Source organism: Cryptotermes secundus, unplaced genomic scaffold (assembly GCF_002891405.2).
Source record: "Cryptotermes secundus unplaced genomic scaffold, Csec_1.0 scaffold1053, whole genome shotgun sequence".
In the NCBI taxonomy this organism is placed as follows: domain Eukaryota; kingdom Metazoa; phylum Arthropoda; class Insecta; order Blattodea; family Kalotermitidae; genus Cryptotermes; species Cryptotermes secundus.
Window position 1 is genome coordinate 75,645 of NW_019735475.1, and position 19,041 is coordinate 94,685.

The window sequence follows — 19,041 nt, forward strand, 5'->3', positions numbered from 1 at the left end:
CCGCATTTATCAAGAGTCATGGTGTTTGTTTGTGCAAGGAAGAAGAAATGACATGATGAAGTGGAACTATCACATGAACCAAAGGTATTCTTGAAAGACAGCTACATAGCAGTAACACTCTACACTTGTATTTGGGTGGTGCTTGGCTTGTATCCCAGCCAAGATGCCAGCTATGCTGAATTAGGATTTTCCTGGTTCTTTTCATTCCATACAGTCAAATGCTGGGGCAATTCCATGATAATGTCATGATGGCTTCCTTCAAAATCCTTTCTGATTCAGTGTTTGACTGTCATCCTGTCATTTGACGCTATGTAATCTGAGATACTGACAGCCTCATAAAATTGAACAAGTGGAACTAAAAGAGTTACGTGGCTTTCACGGAAAAAGAGATGTTCCATGAAAAAAGTTCCAGAATACTTTAAATACTTCCAACTCTATGCAAAAACAATGGAAATTATAAGTTAATGAACTGCATGTATTTTTCGCCTACCTTGGTGCATAATTTGAAATAGTACAGCTTCATACTATCGTTCAGTTGGCAATATCACTTCAAGGTTCTGCACTTTCATCTTGTTTACAAACTTTAAGGTGGAAAAATTACATCATATATAATTTTTAGATAATTTTTAAACATACCAGCGTTCAGTACTTTATTGATTACTACTGTCTCTGTAAATCTTTATATTTATTTGGAGTAGTTTCATATCCTTAATTTATATTGTACAGCAGAAAAAAAGCAGTCTAATAAAAGCTGCACATTCTTTGAAGATCCATCAAATTTTCTGGACCCTTCATTTGTCTTGTTGCCAATACATATATATAGCTGCCATGTTCCTGCTGTTAATAGTAGGAATTTAAAAAGTACCATGGTTCTGTGACTGGTAATGACATAATGTTGCTATTAAAATTCATAAACCCTGTGTGTCGGTTCTTCTGCTTTGTAGATATTTTATGATAGATCAGTTTCTGTATTGTCAAATGATAGGATAATTGGCAAATAGTGACTTGGATAGGGCATGGAAGGAAGCAGTCATGATTAAATGAGGAACTCCCTCTCATTTCCCATGGAGGACTGAGGAAAACCATAATAAGTGAGGGAGGATAGCTCATGCCAGGCCCTAGATTCTAGCTGAGCACCTTCCAGATATGAGTCTAGAGCATTAACACTACTTCTTCCAAGAAGATACAGAAAGTGATTACAAGGAATAGCTAAAATATTACCTTTTACTTCTCTGTCTCAGTTTTGCAAAGGAGAAATCTGAATTACTATATTTGCTCAAATATAAGTCGCACTTTTCCTCCAAGATTGAGGATTTTGAAACTCAAAATTTGGCTTATAAGGGGATCTTAAAGAATAAAAAGACATTATTGGATTGTCAAAAATGCAGTAATAGTACAACTCTCATCAATTCTGGCAGGATGATGACAAGAAGGTGTTGAACACTTCAGTGACAGTAAGACATGCATATGTTGAGTGCAATTTACACCTAACTTTTTATAATGATGGAAGTCACAAATGTTAAAAGTAAAAGATAATGAACATACATAGAATATTCTTTTCACTAAACAGGTTGCTCTTGAAGTAATGTTGTACTCTTATATTCCTTAAGTTCTCAGTTTGAATCTCAGCCAAGACGCCGGTTATCCTGACTGAGGTTTTTCATTGTTTTCCTCAGTCCCTCTAGCAAATGATGGGATAGTTCCTTGAATGTGACATGAATGCTTCTTTTTCCATGTGCTCTAATTCATCAATAATCCCATCATCAAAAGCAATATAATCTATATACTAACAGCACTGTTAAATAATGTACAACAAAAGTATATTTTTAAGACCATAAAATTCTGAGGGTGAAGCTTACAGTAAGCAAACATAGTACACAATGGCATGCACTTCCTTTATCATTGCACCTCAATACCTGGGATTTCTCACATTTTCAAACTCCTTGTTTTTTATCAAATATTATTTTGTGGTTTTGGCTATTTCTCACCCTACATATTACATAGCAAATTTAATGGCTATTATAACTGATACTTCAAGGTCAGGCTTTTCACCTACTTCTAAGAAAGCAGTCATTCAAGTTTGATGAAATTCAAACTAGCAGAGTGCGCTGTTCCTGAATGCACTCAGCTTAAGTTCAGTAAAATTTCTAAGTAATGGCTCATGGTAACCAACTAACTAACTAATTCCATAGAACAGAGTCCTTCTTGAGAAGCTGACAGTTACTCGCCCAGGCAAGAACTTCTCAGCATTTTATAGGACCCAAAGGTTCATTATTATGTCCACAAGGGCCCACCACTGGTCCCTATTCTGAGCCAGATGAATCCAGTTCACACCCCCATCCTATTTCTCTAAGATTCATTTTAAATTTGTTCTCCCATCTATGTCTGCATCTTTAGTAGTTTCTTTGCTTAAGGTTTCACTACCAAATCCCTCCATGCAATTCTGTCCTATGTGTGCATATCTCATCCCCCCTGAGTTGATCATCCTAATAATATTTGTTGTGTAGTACAAGTTACAAAGCTCCTCATTATGTGATTTTCTTCAACCTCTTGCTATTTCCTCCCTCTTTGGTCCAAATATTCTTCTCAGCACCATACTCCCTAACACCCTTAATATAAGGGACAAAGTTTCATGCCCATATAACAAAATGTAGGCAAAATTACAGTTCTGTATCATCTGATATTTATGCTTTTATATAACAGGGGAGAAGACAAAATATTCTGAACTGAATGGAAGCCAGTACTCCCAGAATTTTATCTGCCTTTAATTTCCTAATGGGTAAAATTTTGGCACAGCATAACAGAAATATACAGTGTGCAGACAAAATATTTATCTCAATATCTGTATACTTTTCAATGGAATTTGTATTTAATGAGAGATTTGTTAAAAGTCTATTTATACCATAAAGTAAAATTCCAGTTCCAACTGTATCTTGAACACAAAATTTATATTTTATCAGAAAGTTCTACAGAAAATTTGTCAATAGAGTCTAATGAAAAAATCTGGGTCTTGCAATACGAGGCAGAAAAATAGTTATATTCGGTTTATATATTGTTATTTAGACTTTTGCTTGACATGAAGAATGTCTACACATGAAATTCAAATTTCCATCGTGTTTACAGAAGTTGTTGATGTTGAATTTGCTATTGAATCTTTGCACTGTATGGAAGTGGGCAACATTCCCAACATTTCGAACGTACATACTGTCTTCACTTGATCATGTATCTTCAAAATGTCAGCAACACTACCCACATCAACATGTTGCAAAGACCTCAAGAATACAGTCAATATCAACAGTTAACTACCGTGAAAGCCTAAGATCATTCATTTGTAAAACTGCTTTTCCTTACAGAAAGATATTCATCCTGAAGACACCTGAGTGCATGTTGCACATGGAGAGGGTATCATGATTTTTTAGTTTCCTTTCTTCTCTTTGTCCTTATTTCAGTTATTCCTTTCTTTCAGTTGATGTTGTATGAATTTGTTGGTTTATGTGTTGCTTATGGCAGGTTATATTATCTATTATAAGAAATGGTAGTATGCTTATGAAGACTGAATTAAGATGTATCTGGATGCAAGCAGTTATGACCAATACATGTTTTAAATACTATCTTTGAATTTGCTTAGTAGGACTGGATGAAGCTTTAGAAAGCCCAGAAGGGATGAATTTCAATCATGTAAATATTAAATGAGAGTCAAGAATTCTTAACTTTAACTGTTCTTCACATTATGTAACCTATTATCAACATGTGAATTCTTATGATGATGTTTATATTGATTCATACATAAAAATCTGAGTTTTATCAGTAAAATACTTGTTAATGATAACATCATTTAGTTTACTTAAATATAATTGTCCTGATTATGATAAGCCAGCCTCTTGACCTGCTTACTTGAGACACAATAGCTTATTTGGACAAGAGAAGACACCATAAAATAACAGCTATAAATAAACAGACCCCACTTATTCTAGTTTAGTTTTGATCTTCTCATTAAGCCTTGTTGATACGTGGTATGTACCGACTCTAAAACTCATTGTTTGGAAGGAAATAAACTTGGGTAAATATATGTATACTAAGGAACTGTGATATGGCCAATGTAAAAGGCACTGGATCCTTATTTCATTGCAAAATAACTTCTTACTATTGTTAGGATAACTGTAAGGGAGATAGATTTATTTGTAACTGAAGAAATGGGATAAGCACAAAGAATATTGAAGTAAGAAAAATCTGTTGGAAAGTGATTTCAAGATGACTAAGGCAAAAGTGGAAACATAGTAAAACTGATAATAAGGAAAGAGATTTTGATAAAGAGGAATGAATTTAAATGACTTAGATTCCAAATATAGGTGGAATTTTGTGCTAGGCTTTTAAACCTGCCAATTCTAATGCCAAAATTAAGTTCAAAATCAGGTGTAGATGCCCAATGCATATCTGAGACATATATGTTGGAAGAGGTCAGGAGGCCAGAAGTTATGGACTGTGCCCAGTAGTGAGCTATTATCAATATGGTAATGAACATTCAAGTTCTTTAAAAACAGAGAAATTATTCACCACGTGAGTAACACCTCATTTTGAAGGAATACCTTTCCCCATGTTGTTAGTTACGATACACTCATTCTTATCATTAAAATGCCCTCTATTTCTATGGGGAGATCTTGAATTGTATTTGAGATCAAGTGAAAATATTATGTTGTATACACGGTATATCAAAACTCAATGGCAAAACTTCAGGAACGGACTCCTCATACAGAGAGAAGAAAAAAAGTGTATGACAACATGGGTCCAGAAATGCATAATTACAGAGCTAGTAACGATAGTGCAATCCAACACTCCCAACACTGTTGCACTGTTACACTGAATACGTCTGTAACACCAGCTGGAACAATCTGGTCACATAACAGAGGAAATGTTCGAAGTGACCTCCTCCTGCCTGAATACAGGTCTCCGCTCATCGTCGCATTGAGTGCCACACACAATCAAAAATGCCCAGTGTAGTGCGTACTGTCTGACAGGCTGCCACAATGCACACATGGAGAGTAGGTACATCAGCAACAGCAGTCAAATACATGACAGACTTTAAGTGTCCCCACAGGTAAAAGTCCAGGGGGTTTTAGTCAGGAGAGCGTGGTGGCCAAGCAATTCGTTCATCTCTCCCTATCCAGTGCCCAGGATAATGTGCATTAAGTTGCCTGCTGGCAGACAGACTGAAATGTGCGGGAGCACCATCATGCATGAAGTACAGCTGTCAACGGGATGCTAATGGCATGTCTTCCAAGTAATCAGGCAATGTAGCACACAAGAAATCTGTGTAGTTCTGTCCATTAAGCTTGTCCGGAAGAACATAGGGTCCCAAAAAACAACCGGTGTCTCGCATTTTTATTCCAGCAAACAGGACGTGTCGGCATGCACTCTGTAAATTACACGCTGAGATAACTCTGTAATTATGCATTTCTGGTCCAATGTTGTCATACACTTTTTTTCTTCTCTCTATATGAGGAGTCTATTCCTGAAGTTTTGCCGTTGAGTTTTGATACACTCTGTATAAGATATATAAGCTTTTCTGAGCATGGTGGAACTGCATTTCTTTAAATTCATTCAATTTCTGTTGTATTTGAGGTTTTCACAGTGATTCATTCATTCATTTCATTCATTTATTTCATTTCCATAGATCTATACAGAAAACAAGTTCCATGAGATGTGGAAATAGTCAAGTTTGAATCTTAACATAGATACAATAAAAACATAGAAAACAAGTTATAGAAATAAATTCAAGAATACATAAATTAATATAATTACATTTCAAAATAACAATTAGTATATAGTAAGCAATCATATGTCCATGAAGAGTGCTGTCTTCTGGGATGTGACAATATAGCCTGGTAGTTCACCAGTATTTTTGGAGGAACATACTGGCTCCATCTCCAGGGTAAAAGAGTGAGTGGATTAAGCAATCAACAAGAAGTAAGCTGCAAGAATTTACTTCAGTGTGGCCTTCTGAGATGTTGGTGAACTTCTGCCAAACCAAATGGCATCATATCTCAGAAGACAGTATTCTTCATTCAAATCAGTCTCAAAGCTGCTTGTGGATCATAATATGAAGCACAGGTAATTATTCTGGTGTTTGTAAAGTGGCTATTGAAGTAGAAGATAGGCACCATCTTCTGTCAAGTCCAATAATGCTGAGTTCTGTATGCGCAGAAATACCAGGAAGATGTTGGTCATTTGTGTTTTTGCTGTGAGTATACTGACGATAGTAGCAGCTCTGGATAATGGGCTAGCCCTCACACCACCAATGGGCTGGCTTGCCTGGGAGAGATATCGCTGTATAGTTGACTGTGAAACATATCCGAATGACTGTGTCAGGTAACTTATTTATAGATTTTCATATGACTTGTACCAGATTTTATTTGAAACATTTCATTGAGTTTATTATAACAAAAGTAGCCTCCATTATTTGATAGTTTCATTACCAAGAGTCATCATATAATAAATTATATAATGATATAAACTCCGTCCCAAGTGCAAACAATATATTATGTGTCCTTAATCTTGCTCCTTTACACTACATGTTTCGGCCTCAGACGGCCATCATCAGGTGTATAACACTCACGTTGCTGTCACACTGCACCCAGCCCAAAATTTAACTTTTAAAAACACTTTCCTTGTTATTATCAACATCTACTTCGTTGATATCTGTCTGGTTTGTAGATTATTTTACACACGTTAATTTTGACTTTCCTGTAGTAGCACTATAAAATCTTTAGTTCTAATTTTAAAATCCTTTAAAATTTTTTATATCATTATATCATTTATCGTATAGAGTGCAACAGGATGCTTAAATATAATATTGTCATCATATAACTCAAAATTATGTAACTCAAAACTTTGTGATATTCTTTGGTTTCGCTGCCTTTAATTTTCATTAAAAAATTGAATAACTTGAATATAAGTCATTTTAGCCGTACTATTTTTAGGCATATAAGTACATTATTTTTTTTGCCTGCAATGAGGAATGAAGTAATTTCAAGTGAAATCACATTAATGTGAAACCCATGTAAGTCAAATTCATGTAAATTGTGGCATCTATATCTGATGAGGGCATTGAACAATCTGGCATGAGTGTGATAGGAGAAGATTACTAGTAGTTGAAATGTACCTCATGAGGTGGACTGCAGATTACATTATTCTGTGACCAAAACAGTAATGGAGAGATAATGATACAGTTATAGTATTCAAGCACTAGTGTTCTTTCACTGTCCAGAAATCAGTGTAATGAAGTAGTTGTGTGTGGAAACAGACTGTCATGGTACAGAATCCACTGATATGTCAGCTTTACAGTTCAAACATGAAGAGAAACAGATGGAAGGACGTAACTTCTTCACACAATAGTCTTCACTGTACTCTCTTAAGGCCTCAAAAAGAATATATTGTGACAAAAAAGAAAAAAGTAATAAAAGAAACTAAACTGAAAATGAGACAGCAAAACAAACCACTTCAAATTCAGCACAGCAGCATGATATTGACACTTCATACACGTAGATGTGGTTTGATTATTTTTATGGATTTGAATTTAGTGAGGGGGAAGATGATTATCTAAAGCACACATAGAAGAAATAGTTTATGGTTAAATAACTGTGAAGGTGAGTAAAGTATTGAACTAATATATATATGCAAATCATTGAAACCATCACATACAGCTGTATCAATGATTTTAATTACTTTAATTTATTACTATCACACAGTGACCTGTCAAATTTTACAGTAGTATCAAACTTACATAATCATAGAAGGAGCACATCCATGAAACCAGAGGAATAGTAACACGTTTCAACCCTAAATATAAAATATTAACTTCTAACAATTGGTTCAGTGAACAGCTCTTCCGTCGTACAGCTGATCTGTTGGTGTCAGAAGGCTATGCAGATGTTGGATATGAGTACATCATTATTGACGACTGCTGGCTGGCCCATGAACGAGGCAGTGATGGTCGGCTTCAGCCTGATCCCCAGCGCTTTCCAAGTGGCATCAAGGCTCTGGCTGACTATGTGAGTTAAACTGTAATAGCTTTTCCAGCACTTCAAGAATTAAAGAAAAGAAAGAATCTTGCTTATGGATAAAGAATGTTAAAATTGTTTCATAAAATCTCTTGAAAAATAAAATTTAATCTTTCGTGCTATTTAAAATAATTTTTTCAGATAATTTAAAGAAATAAGCATATTGCATTTCACTACAGACCTAAGAAATGACACGAGATAATTAGAACTAGAATTAGAATTTGATCATTTTCAATACATTCAAACAAGAAAAAATATGTAAACTGTGTTTATCATTACAGATTCATTCTCTAGGTTTGAAATTTGGCATCTATGAGGATTTTGGGAACTACACATGTGCAGGTTATCCTGGTGTGGTGGGCCACATGAAGACAGATGCACAGACATTCGCTGACTGGGAGGTTGACTATGTGAAACTGGATGGCTGCTATTCAGAACCTGAGGATATGGACACAGGTCTCTAAACAGTGCAACTCAAACATTCAAACTTTTCCACTGTTAGTATTACAGGGAAGTTCTTAATTTTGTTGACCAGTTCACAGCTCTGTCCTTCATGGTGACTGGTGCACTGCCAGCTGTGAGGTAAAAAGGTAAAATAGGTAAGGCTATCACTGTAACAGGCCATGAAGGCCCATAGGTTTGTGAGATGTCGAGGCTCTCACATTTTCTCCACACAATCGGCTCACAGAATGTGGTAAGCTTGTCAGCCTTATATGCAGGCTGCCCTTTAGCCCCCAGGAAGATTCCTGGTACTCATTTCTGTTAGAGGCTTAGTCAACCACAGGGCCATAGAGTGGCTGAAAGGATTAGGTCAATTAAAAAATAACTCAGTGACCTCAATGGGAATCGAATCCACAACCTTCTGGATTGTAGCATAATGCCTCAACCAACGAATCTCTGCCATGAATAATCAGCTATTCATAACAATTGCAGTTCATAGAGAAAGTCTTTATGTTATGAAATATTAGCACATACAGTATATTCTTAATTCATTCTGTGTTCTTGTTTTCCCTTCCATCATCTTTTGTAATCTATCTTCGTCTCTTTCCTTCCTCCTTGCTATTACCTCTTTGACTGCCCAGCCCTGACATAATAGAATTGCCTGCTAGAAATGATAAGGCTGCTTGGAAATAAGTGGAGTTACAAAGTAGAACCCAGATAACTTCCCTCAAATAACCTTCAACTGAAAGCAAAAATAGTTTAGCTGGAAGCTTGTTCTTTCCTCTAAACGTGAGTGCATAATTGGCAGAATTTCTGCACTAAATGAAACACAATGAGTCTATAATAATAATAATAATAATAATAATAATAATAATAATAATAATATCTTTATTGCTTCAAGAAAAACGTACAGGCGACACAATCACCACAGTTGTAGAAGCAGTCCCAAATAGTAAAATATACTATAATAAAACAGTTGCAATAATACAACTTAGTCAATGCTTAGTATAATAAATCAATAATAACTAAAATACGGACATTATAAGCAATTAATAATAAAAGTATACATACATTTATACAGAGTCTACAAAAACTACTACACATAAGTGTATCTAAATAAAACAAATATTCACCTGTATTCTATTTCCTTTCTTTTGACCACTCCAAGTATTCATTTATCGAATAAAATGATTGATTTAAGAGAAAATTATTTATAGCTAACTTAAATTTTTTATAATCACTCGATAATTTTCTTAAATTATGTGGCAGATTATTAAATATTTTAATACCCATACAACACACACTATTCTTATATTTGGCCAAATTTATCAATGGCACGTGTAAGCTGGTACTTTGTCGTGTATTTATGACATGTATTTCAGCATTTAGTGCAAACAAATGCATATTTTTCACCACCAGAAGCAAAAGCGAAAGTATATATTGAGAATAAAAAGGCAATATGTTTAAATATTTAAAAAATCCCCGGCAAGAGGCTCTAGAATTTACATTCATAATACTCCTTATAATTCTTTTTTGCACTATGAAGACATCCTTGCTATTAGTGGCATTTCCCCAAAAGGCAATTCCATATACAATTATAGAGTGAGCATAGGCAAAATATATCATTTTTAGATCATTAATAGATAGTAACGATTTCAGAGACCTAATGGCAAAGCAAGCAGAATTTAATTTCTTTATTGTTTTAGATATATGTCCTTGCCAAGATAAGGATGGATCCAAAGACACCCCCAGAAAGTCCATAACTTGTGTACTATTAATGTCAGAATGTAAATACTTTATAGGGGAGTTTACAATATGTTTCCTTATCGTTGTAAAATACATACAATATGTTTTATTAAAATTTAATGTCAAGGAATTTGCCTGAAACCATCTCATCAATTTCTCAACAACTAAATTAAAACATTCTTTAAGCTGATTAGGATCTGAAGTAGATACTATTAGACTAATGTCATCTGCAAATAGGATGGGTTTTGACATATTATTTACTGCTGCTGGCAAATCATTTATATATAATAAAAAAAATAATGGCCCAAGAATTGATCCCTGTGGTACTCCCAATCTGATCTGTTTCCACTCAGAAAAATATTGTATAGCTTGTTTATCCTTAATTACTACTCGTTGGTATCTATCACTTAAATATGAGGTAAGCAATTTATGAAATATACCTCTTATACCATAGAAATCCATTTTCTCAAGTAAAATATCATGGTTCACACTATCAAAGGCCTTTGTTAAGTCACAGAAAATACCACCGACCAGTTTTCTGTCATTAAGTGCCTGCATAATATTATTAAGTAAACTAAGAATAGCAGTATCCGTAGATAGATGTTTCCTAAATCCATGTTGCTCAGCAGGCAATATATTATTAAGTACTACATGAGCATACACTCTATTATATATAACCTTTTCAAATATTTTAGAAAAGGATGTAAGCACAGAAATTGGTCTATAATTAGATACTTCAGACGCATCACCTTTCTTGTGTACCGGATGTATTTGTGAGTATTTTAACCTTGAGGGAAATGTACCTGTGGCCAAGGACCTATTACATATGTAAATAAGAGGGGACATATCTATATCTATATCTTTGGCCATGGCAGTTATAATACAAAGAATCACATGCCAGTACAGTTGATACAAAACGTACAAAGGAGTTCTTCTCCTCCCCAAGATGTAATGTGAATTAAATGCTTTATCAATCAGTGCTACATTTTTCCCATCTTAAAACCCCACAGAACTGACACAATAATATTTTTGAAGATAAGGATTTAAAAGATGTTCATTGTGGTATCATTTCAAACAACAGCCCAATAAATGCGACAGGATTGAAATCCTGCACATATGGTTTAGGCCTGTGTTATACAGTATTTATATTGTTAGTATAATTACTGTTCTTGATAATGCAGAATACTTTAGTATGAAATTTCATTCAGGCTTCTTGCAAAAGCAAGAGATTTTCTCATCTCCACAGCATATGGACCATCTCTGGAGCCCATGCAGCCTCCTGTCTAATAGATACCAGGAGTAAAGCAGTGGGACATGAAGTTGACCACTCCCCTTCATCTAGTGAAGAGGTTAAGAATGTATGGATCTATACCTCCACTCCCCCATCCAACTCCACAGCCTGTAGCCTAATTAAGCATAGGTTTAACTTGTTACCTTCAGGTTAAAAAGTTATGTTTCTTACACAGGCTACCCTGAGTTTGGATCCTACCTCAATGAGACTGGACGTCCCATGATCTACTCTTGCAGTTGGCCAGTGTATCAGGAGTTTGCAGGCATTGAGGTATGTTTCTCTGGCAACATATGTATTTGATGTACATACCATCTACATGGCAGATGTGATCTGTGATACATCAATCCATATTTGTTTAGTGTCCAAGTAAACTGTATGAGATGAGAACAAAAGAACATTAAGTTCTCACTTAATAATTTTTTTTAAACTGCATTACTTCGTTCTTGCTACAGCCTAACTTCACGGCTCTGAAGCAGTACTGTAACTTGTGGCGCAACTACGTTGATATAGATGATTCATGGGAAGAAGTAGAAATCATCATGGACTATTTTGCAGAGAAACAGGACAGTATTGCTGAACATGCTGGACCTGGCCACTGGAATGACCCTGACATGGTATGTTAAATTACAGACTTGAAACTAACCTACTGCATCTCATCATGCAAGTTCCTTCATGTAAGCACAGAGAAACACATCCAAGTGACCCACCCATCATCGGATGCCTTTGTAGCAAATTCAGTAGTCTGCTGGTAGAACCTATTGATCAAATTGTATCCCTTGAAAGCCTTCCGCAGAGGCCTGATGACATAAAAATTATCCTGAGGCATGTTATGTAAATTTAATTGTTCTCAGACAGGTTCTTTCTGAAAGGTGACCTGCAGTAAATACCCTAACAAGCCTTGATCTCTGGCAATCACCCTTGAGCATCATTATATTCAGCCCTTTGATAGATTTCTGCTGACCTACATTATTACTATTATAAATTTTCCAGTGTAGAAACCCCGTCAATATTTAACAGTCAAATGAAACTTACTGATAATTGTAGAAGTATTTGTACCACTAAAGATGATAACAGTTTGGTGGATAAAAGAGGCTATCAAGAACATATGATGAGTGTAAAGATGGGGGAGATTTTATTCTTTTGTCTTACATATTTGGTTTGCTTGTTTATAAATTTTATTTTTATTCATTTGTTTATGTTATTTCTTAGATGGAGCTTCTCTCTCCCTCAATCCCTGACATTATTCCATGATCATTGCATAAATCTAATTCACATCTGAAAAGAATGTTCCTGAATCAGCTTCCCTGACCGAGGTTAGTTGTGATTTCCATACTCTTTCATCTTACTTGTGCCTCTGCTTTATTCTACACTGAGTTTTTGTACAAAAATGTTCATATTAATTCGATAAATACAAAACTACTAGCTTTACCAGCATAACTTGTGTCATTTTAGCATATCTTGGAGGATATTAATCAAACATCAATGCATATTATTTATTCATTTATACATTTCACTGCAAACACAATTAATGACATCCCTGATCTCAGATAGAGTACTTGCTAAGACCAGTGAGTGAACTCTCAAGAGGGCAACACACAATAGCCTGTGGCTGAATACAGGCTTTGGAAGGTGTATTATGGTCAGTATTTGTATCAGTGACAGCAAGGCACAGTGTGTCATGAAATAGTTTCTAACTTTCCCGGAAATGCAAACAGCATTCTAACGCCAGGGATAATGATAAAGTTTTGTCTTTGAACAATAGAGACATCTGTCAGTGCGAATGTCATAACATATGTCTGTTGTACAACAATGTGTTCCATTATCGGTTTGAACAACAATAAAAATAACATAAAGCTAAAATTCAAATTTTCCCATTCAGTGGTGAATGTATGTAAGCTGAAGTTGGTTCCTTGATGTTGGTTACTTAAAGACTCTTTCAGTAACAGCATTACATAGCATTGTATCATTGGATGATTAATGAATAAGCAGCAGTCTGTGGAATGAGGATGTGGAGGGAAACCCAAAGTACTCAACAGAATATCTGCCCCAGTGCCACTCTTTGTCCACCACAAATCCCACCTTATTTGACACAAAGCTACTCTCAAAATGGTTACAAAATTGTGTATAGTAGATACTAGTGATTTTTACAGACTCGTTCAGACTGAATACAAAACAGCTGTCAATTCCACTCTTGTTGAACAGATTCTCGTTAAATTTGGTACTTTGAGTCATTACTGAACTGAGTGTTGGTCCAAACAAGACAACAAAGGCTACTGCTTTACAGCAAGCCCTTGAGTCATTTTTGTGAAAGTATTTGTAAATACTGAGTCAAACAAAAAGTTTAAGAAAAAAATTTGTAAGATAAATGATATGTCATTTACATTTTCTACATGAAGTTTGTTTCTAAGTATTGTACTGCAGCATTCTGTTGCACATCACTTATCACTCCTTATTCACCATCTAACATGCAAATTTGTATTAAAATCTTAAAATTCATGTCTTTTAATTAAAAACTATTTTTCACATCTCTGGTGCGCTACATATTTTGGCCAATTTGGTCATCATCATGTGCTTGTCTCTAAGATATTGATCATAACAATCTGAAGTGAATTTACACAGGATGGGCCTGTTTGTATACTTCACTTACCTTCTTTAATTATTACAGCTGTCACCACTTTTCCACAAGCTTCACAATATAAATTAGAAACAAACAAGAATGGTACAAGGCTCAGATCATAAACATCAAATGGTCTAATCTCTTTCATTACTCATATAGTCACTTTTTTCATAATTAATGGTCCTCTCTTTTCAGCTAATTATTGGGAACTATGGCCTGAGCTATGACCAGAGCAAAGTGCAGATGGCCATCTGGGCAATCCTGGCTGCTCCATTGCTGATGTCTACAGCACTCAGAGATGTTAAACCCGAATACAAAGACATCCTGCAAAATAAAGCCATCCTCGCCATCAACCAGGATGAACTTGGTATCCAAGGACGTCGTGTTAACAATGTAAACCAGTGAATATCCTAAGTTTCAAGCTTTTATGGCAACTAAAAATTATACAATATTCTTAGATGACCACCCGTACAATTCCCCCATGAAGATTTTATGAAATAATATTATATTCTCTTTCATGAACTATAGTACAGTAATTTCGCACTATCAGAAAAATTACTTTCCATTTCTCCTTCATGGTGTCCTACAACTTCATGCATGGTTTTCTGCCTTTAATGGTTTCATCATATATTGCATGTATATGATTTATAATTTGCTTTTAGGATTATGGTAATATTCATGGAAATTGTCGAAGATGGTTGTCATGAATGAATCCCTTGTCTGAATCCACACTTCAGCTCTCTTGTTGTGCAATAACGTGTTCAGGCTGCAGTCCCCCTGCTCATACCGGTTCCTCACTTGCGGATTTTTCTAGCCTAAAGATGTGGGTGATACGTTCCTCCAAAACGTTGATTCACACAAGATCTACATGGCGCCACATCCCAGAAGACGGCATTCTTCATAGTTACTGCCGTGAAAACCTCAAATTTAAAATTGCCTCTATTATTCATAACATCCACATAGACACTAAAACTCATATGACAATTTTAAGAGCCCAAATATTCATTATTATATCCAGTTATTATACAGTCATATTGAAGTTCTGGCAATTAATAAGCACATCTAACATGTAATGTTAGTTGTCAGGACAAACTGAAGAACATCAGTGCTGGATTTATCAAGAGGTTGACGGTTTTTCTTTCAGACAGGACTGATTGACATCTGGACTCGCCCCATCAGTCCTGAGTTTGATGGTGAATATTCATATGCTGTGGCATTTGTGAGCCGTCGGATAGATGGATATCCATATCTTAAATCCGTAACGCTGGCTGAAATAGGGCTTACCAGTGCATGTGGGTATGAGTTTCAGGTGAGGAAAAGTCTGGTGTAGTGTGTTAGCAAATCATGTGAGATGCTTTTCATATTCATGGTAATGTATAAACTTTTGCAGGATCTCTACAGTCCAAATACCCAGCCTCAAATTTTGGGTCCAGACTCAGTCCTAACTGTTCGAATAAATCCATCAGGTGAGTGGCACTTTTTTCGTTTGTTATTCCAGACCATATACGACCAATTTTTATAAGACTTCAGTAGTTTGTGGACTGCTTTATGACACTACTAGCATCCAGACTATATCACAGTGTGTCATATCTCAGAAGTGAACCGCTAGATGGTGTGCACATGAGTGCCAAGCTTGGAATGAGACAGAACAAAGGCTGATGCATGTGCATATAGGCAGTTTTCCATTATTCATAGTATCTAGTGGTTGTAGTAACAAATATGATTCAAGAATGTGGAAAAGTGTCATTTTTCTATTAGTATTTTAAAGGTAAGACACAACATATTGGATGGTAGGATGATTGATAAATTGGAAAGGATCTGAAAGGAAGCAATCATAGCCTAATTCAGGTATTATTCCAAGCAAGGTATTATTATTCCAAGGGACTGTGGAAAACCACTAAAGCCTCAGTGAGGATGCCTGGTGTTCCAGCTGGAATTTGAACTGAGCACCTCCAAAGCACAAGTCAATAGCATTACTACTCAACCAGCCTGCATTATTCAGATTAATTCATGATACATGGATAACCTTGAAGAAAAAGACAAAGTGTCCACCAGTTTGCTTTACAGCTCATCAAAGCTCAATTACAAGGTTATAGAGAATTATGTAATTGATTCTAAGAATTAAAAAATACTGAAATTTTAAGGCTGCAATGACAGAACTCCATACGTTTGAATACCACTCATAGTTGCATTAGGCTGTGTATGATATTCTAACACCAACATTTCATGCCATGTTTCATCAGATCTTTAGGTCACAATGTAACACTGTGCAAGTTTCCATGTTATTATAAACTATTTCTTTAATTGTTGTGCTGTTACAAGCTGCATATTCCCAAAGGTTTATAATTAGACAACATTTGAAGACCCCGCATTGAATTTCACTATAATGTGCCTAAAATGTCAGCATCATTGGGTACTGACACAAATCATCATAGTGTACAATCATTAGAAAGTTACTGATTCTATTTTCAACATATAAGGTGAACAATGATCACTATACCAGGGGACATATTGAACACAAAGAATTTTTCTTCATGAGGTTGCCTACATAAGGTATGATACTTTGACAAAGTTAAATGTTATCCCCATGTCACAAATGTTGACACTGTAGATGTCAGAGGTTTAGGAGTTACTAAAATGCCATGATATTCATATAAAAGTTCCAATAAATCTGTCAACTAATACCCCCAATATGGGCCAACAGACCCATATAGCTCACTGACACAGCTACAGAGCAGCATCTCTACTCCTGTGTAAGCACAGAAAGGTGTAATGGCAGTTCAAACAAGAGTAGTATTATAGAGATACACACACTGCATTCAATACATTCACTTTCTTTGTGGTGAAAACTCTCAATTCAAAGATGCATTATCTTCATGGTGAAGGTGGAATTAATACATACTTTGATTGCTGTTTCCAGGTGTCGTATTCTACAGAGCCACTATTGTTGGAGCAAGGTAACCTATACTTCTCAAGGACACTAAGCTAGAAGATTAACAAAAATTCATGTCTTAAGAATGAAAAGTGGGAAACTAAATGTTGTTCCAGTCTAAATACATTAAGAAATAATATCCTGCTCTTTATACTTGCATGACAACTTCCTCATTTGTTCTCTTGACCATTAAATAAATTTGGTAATACCTTCATATATTTAGGTATATTCAGTGCCATGGAAACTGTACCTGTGTGTGTTTTGTATGAGCTGGTTTATTTTCAAAGTTTATTGTTATAATTTCTCCAGTGTAAGAAGAATATCTATAAAACCTAGTCACATTAAGTTGCTTTGCCTTTAATAATAACAGGTAAGGTTGCTTGAGGTTAATTAATTTGGGTTTTGGGTGCAGGTTATGTTACATTTGGGTATGACAGATTATATGACATTGCATTTTGTTACGTTTAAGCCAAGTTATGTAAGTTTAACTTTATTCATTCTGGTCCGTCACACTAGTTGTTATAAAATGATTTGGCAAAACCATTCAGTGTGACTTAGTGTATATTTGTTTATATAGTGCCTTTATATGTTTTGGTCAGTTGTAAACAAATATACACTAAGTAGCACTGGAGGGTGTTACCAAATCATTTTATAATAACGTTATGTAAGTTTGAATCAGGTTATGAGATTTTAGGTTCTTGTAGCAGTGACATGAAAACTACTGTATCCTGCGATGTGACAATGTAGAAGTTTGGCAACATTTTGAAGGAATGTACTGCATCCATCTTCAGGGTCCAAGAGTAAGCCAGGCTAGCACAATAATTTCAGTAAATTACTCTATGCTAGATTTGTACAGTATGGAACATATTTGGTAGGTTGGACAGGTGACGATGTTTGGTGTTACTAAAGTTTGGTTAATTTCCCAGTCTCAAACAACAAAATCTCTTAATTCCAAAAGAACACAAGCCATGATTTCGGCAACAAGTAATTATCCGTACATACAGAATCACACATATTATATACAGTGGACTACAGAAATAGATGTTACGAATTAAAACGGCCAGTCAAAAAGTTCCTGGAATTCCCCTCCTGACAGAGAACGGGAGATATAATACCTCACACATTGTTCTTCTGGTGAGCTTAGTATGTCTGCTCGTAGGTGCAGCAGGTATGGGTAGGTTTTGGCATGCAGGTTCGTTACTGTTCCGTTTGACTTAGAAGTGTGTTGGTCATTGGGCGCAATGTCGCACTTCAAACAGCGTGCGAACATTACTATCATGTGCAAATTGGGTAAATCTGCTTCAGAGAGGCTATTTGCCCTGCAGCAAGTTTACGGTTATACTACACTAAAGAAATCCGCAGTTTACAACTGTTTTTCCCCATTTAAGAACGGACAGAAGACCTTACAATATAACCAGCCAAGCTGGAGGTCTTTGACCGCTCCAACATTCACAACGTTCACAACCAAATAAATGATTGAATAGTCGCGACAACTGATTCGATCTATCGAAAAATGGCCATTACGGTGTTTGAGCAAGAAATTGTTATCTCTCACGGATCGATTCATGCGATTCTGTCGATTCATTCCGACGATATGAAGATGAAACGTTTTAGCGCGAAGTTTGTTCCGAGGCAGCTGACCACGGATCAGATGGAATGTCACATTATGGTGGCTGCAGATATGTTTGAAAAAGTACGCAGGACCCGACGTTTCTCAAAAAGATCGTCACTGGTGGTGAGTCATTTATGTTCGCCTACGACCCGGAGACGAAGATGCAATCATGAGAGTGGCACACAGCGTCGTCTCCCCGACCAAAGAAATCCCGTCTCGTCAGATCCAAGGGAAAAGTGATTCTCGTTGCATTCAATGATATAAATGGTTTGGTGCACCATGAGTTCGTACCGCCTGGACAGAGTGTTCATTTCAACGTGCAAATTTTGCAGAGGTTGCGCGATG

At 35.8% G+C, this 19,041-nt stretch overlaps 1 protein-coding gene across 1 annotated transcript; it reads left to right on the forward strand.

Moving 5' to 3' along the window:
* The first annotated feature begins 56 nt into the window (after positions 1–56).
* On the forward strand, positions 57–17,142 carry LOC111869442 (alpha-N-acetylgalactosaminidase). The gene is made up of 10 exons (XM_023860982.2): positions 57–84; positions 6,202–6,366; positions 7,874–8,048; positions 8,339–8,513; positions 11,711–11,805; positions 11,988–12,149; positions 14,348–14,545; positions 15,297–15,461; positions 15,543–15,618; positions 17,073–17,142. Exons 1-10 carry the CDS (start codon positions 74–76, stop codon positions 17,111–17,113), a joined length of 1,263 nt encoding a protein of 420 aa, XP_023716750.2. The 5' UTR covers positions 57–73; the 3' UTR covers positions 17,114–17,142.
* The last annotated feature ends 1,899 nt before the right edge of the window (positions 17,143–19,041 follow it).

Coding starts and splice junctions, on each gene's coding strand:
- LOC111869442 (XM_023860982.2), top strand. Junction 6,367..7,873: donor TATCCGAATGACTGTGTCAG/GTAACTTATTTA, acceptor CAATTGGTTCAG/TGAACAGCTCTTCCGTCGTA. Junction 11,806..11,987: donor AGGAGTTTGCAGGCATTGAG/GTATGTTTCTCT, acceptor TTCTTGCTACAG/CCTAACTTCACGGCTCTGAA.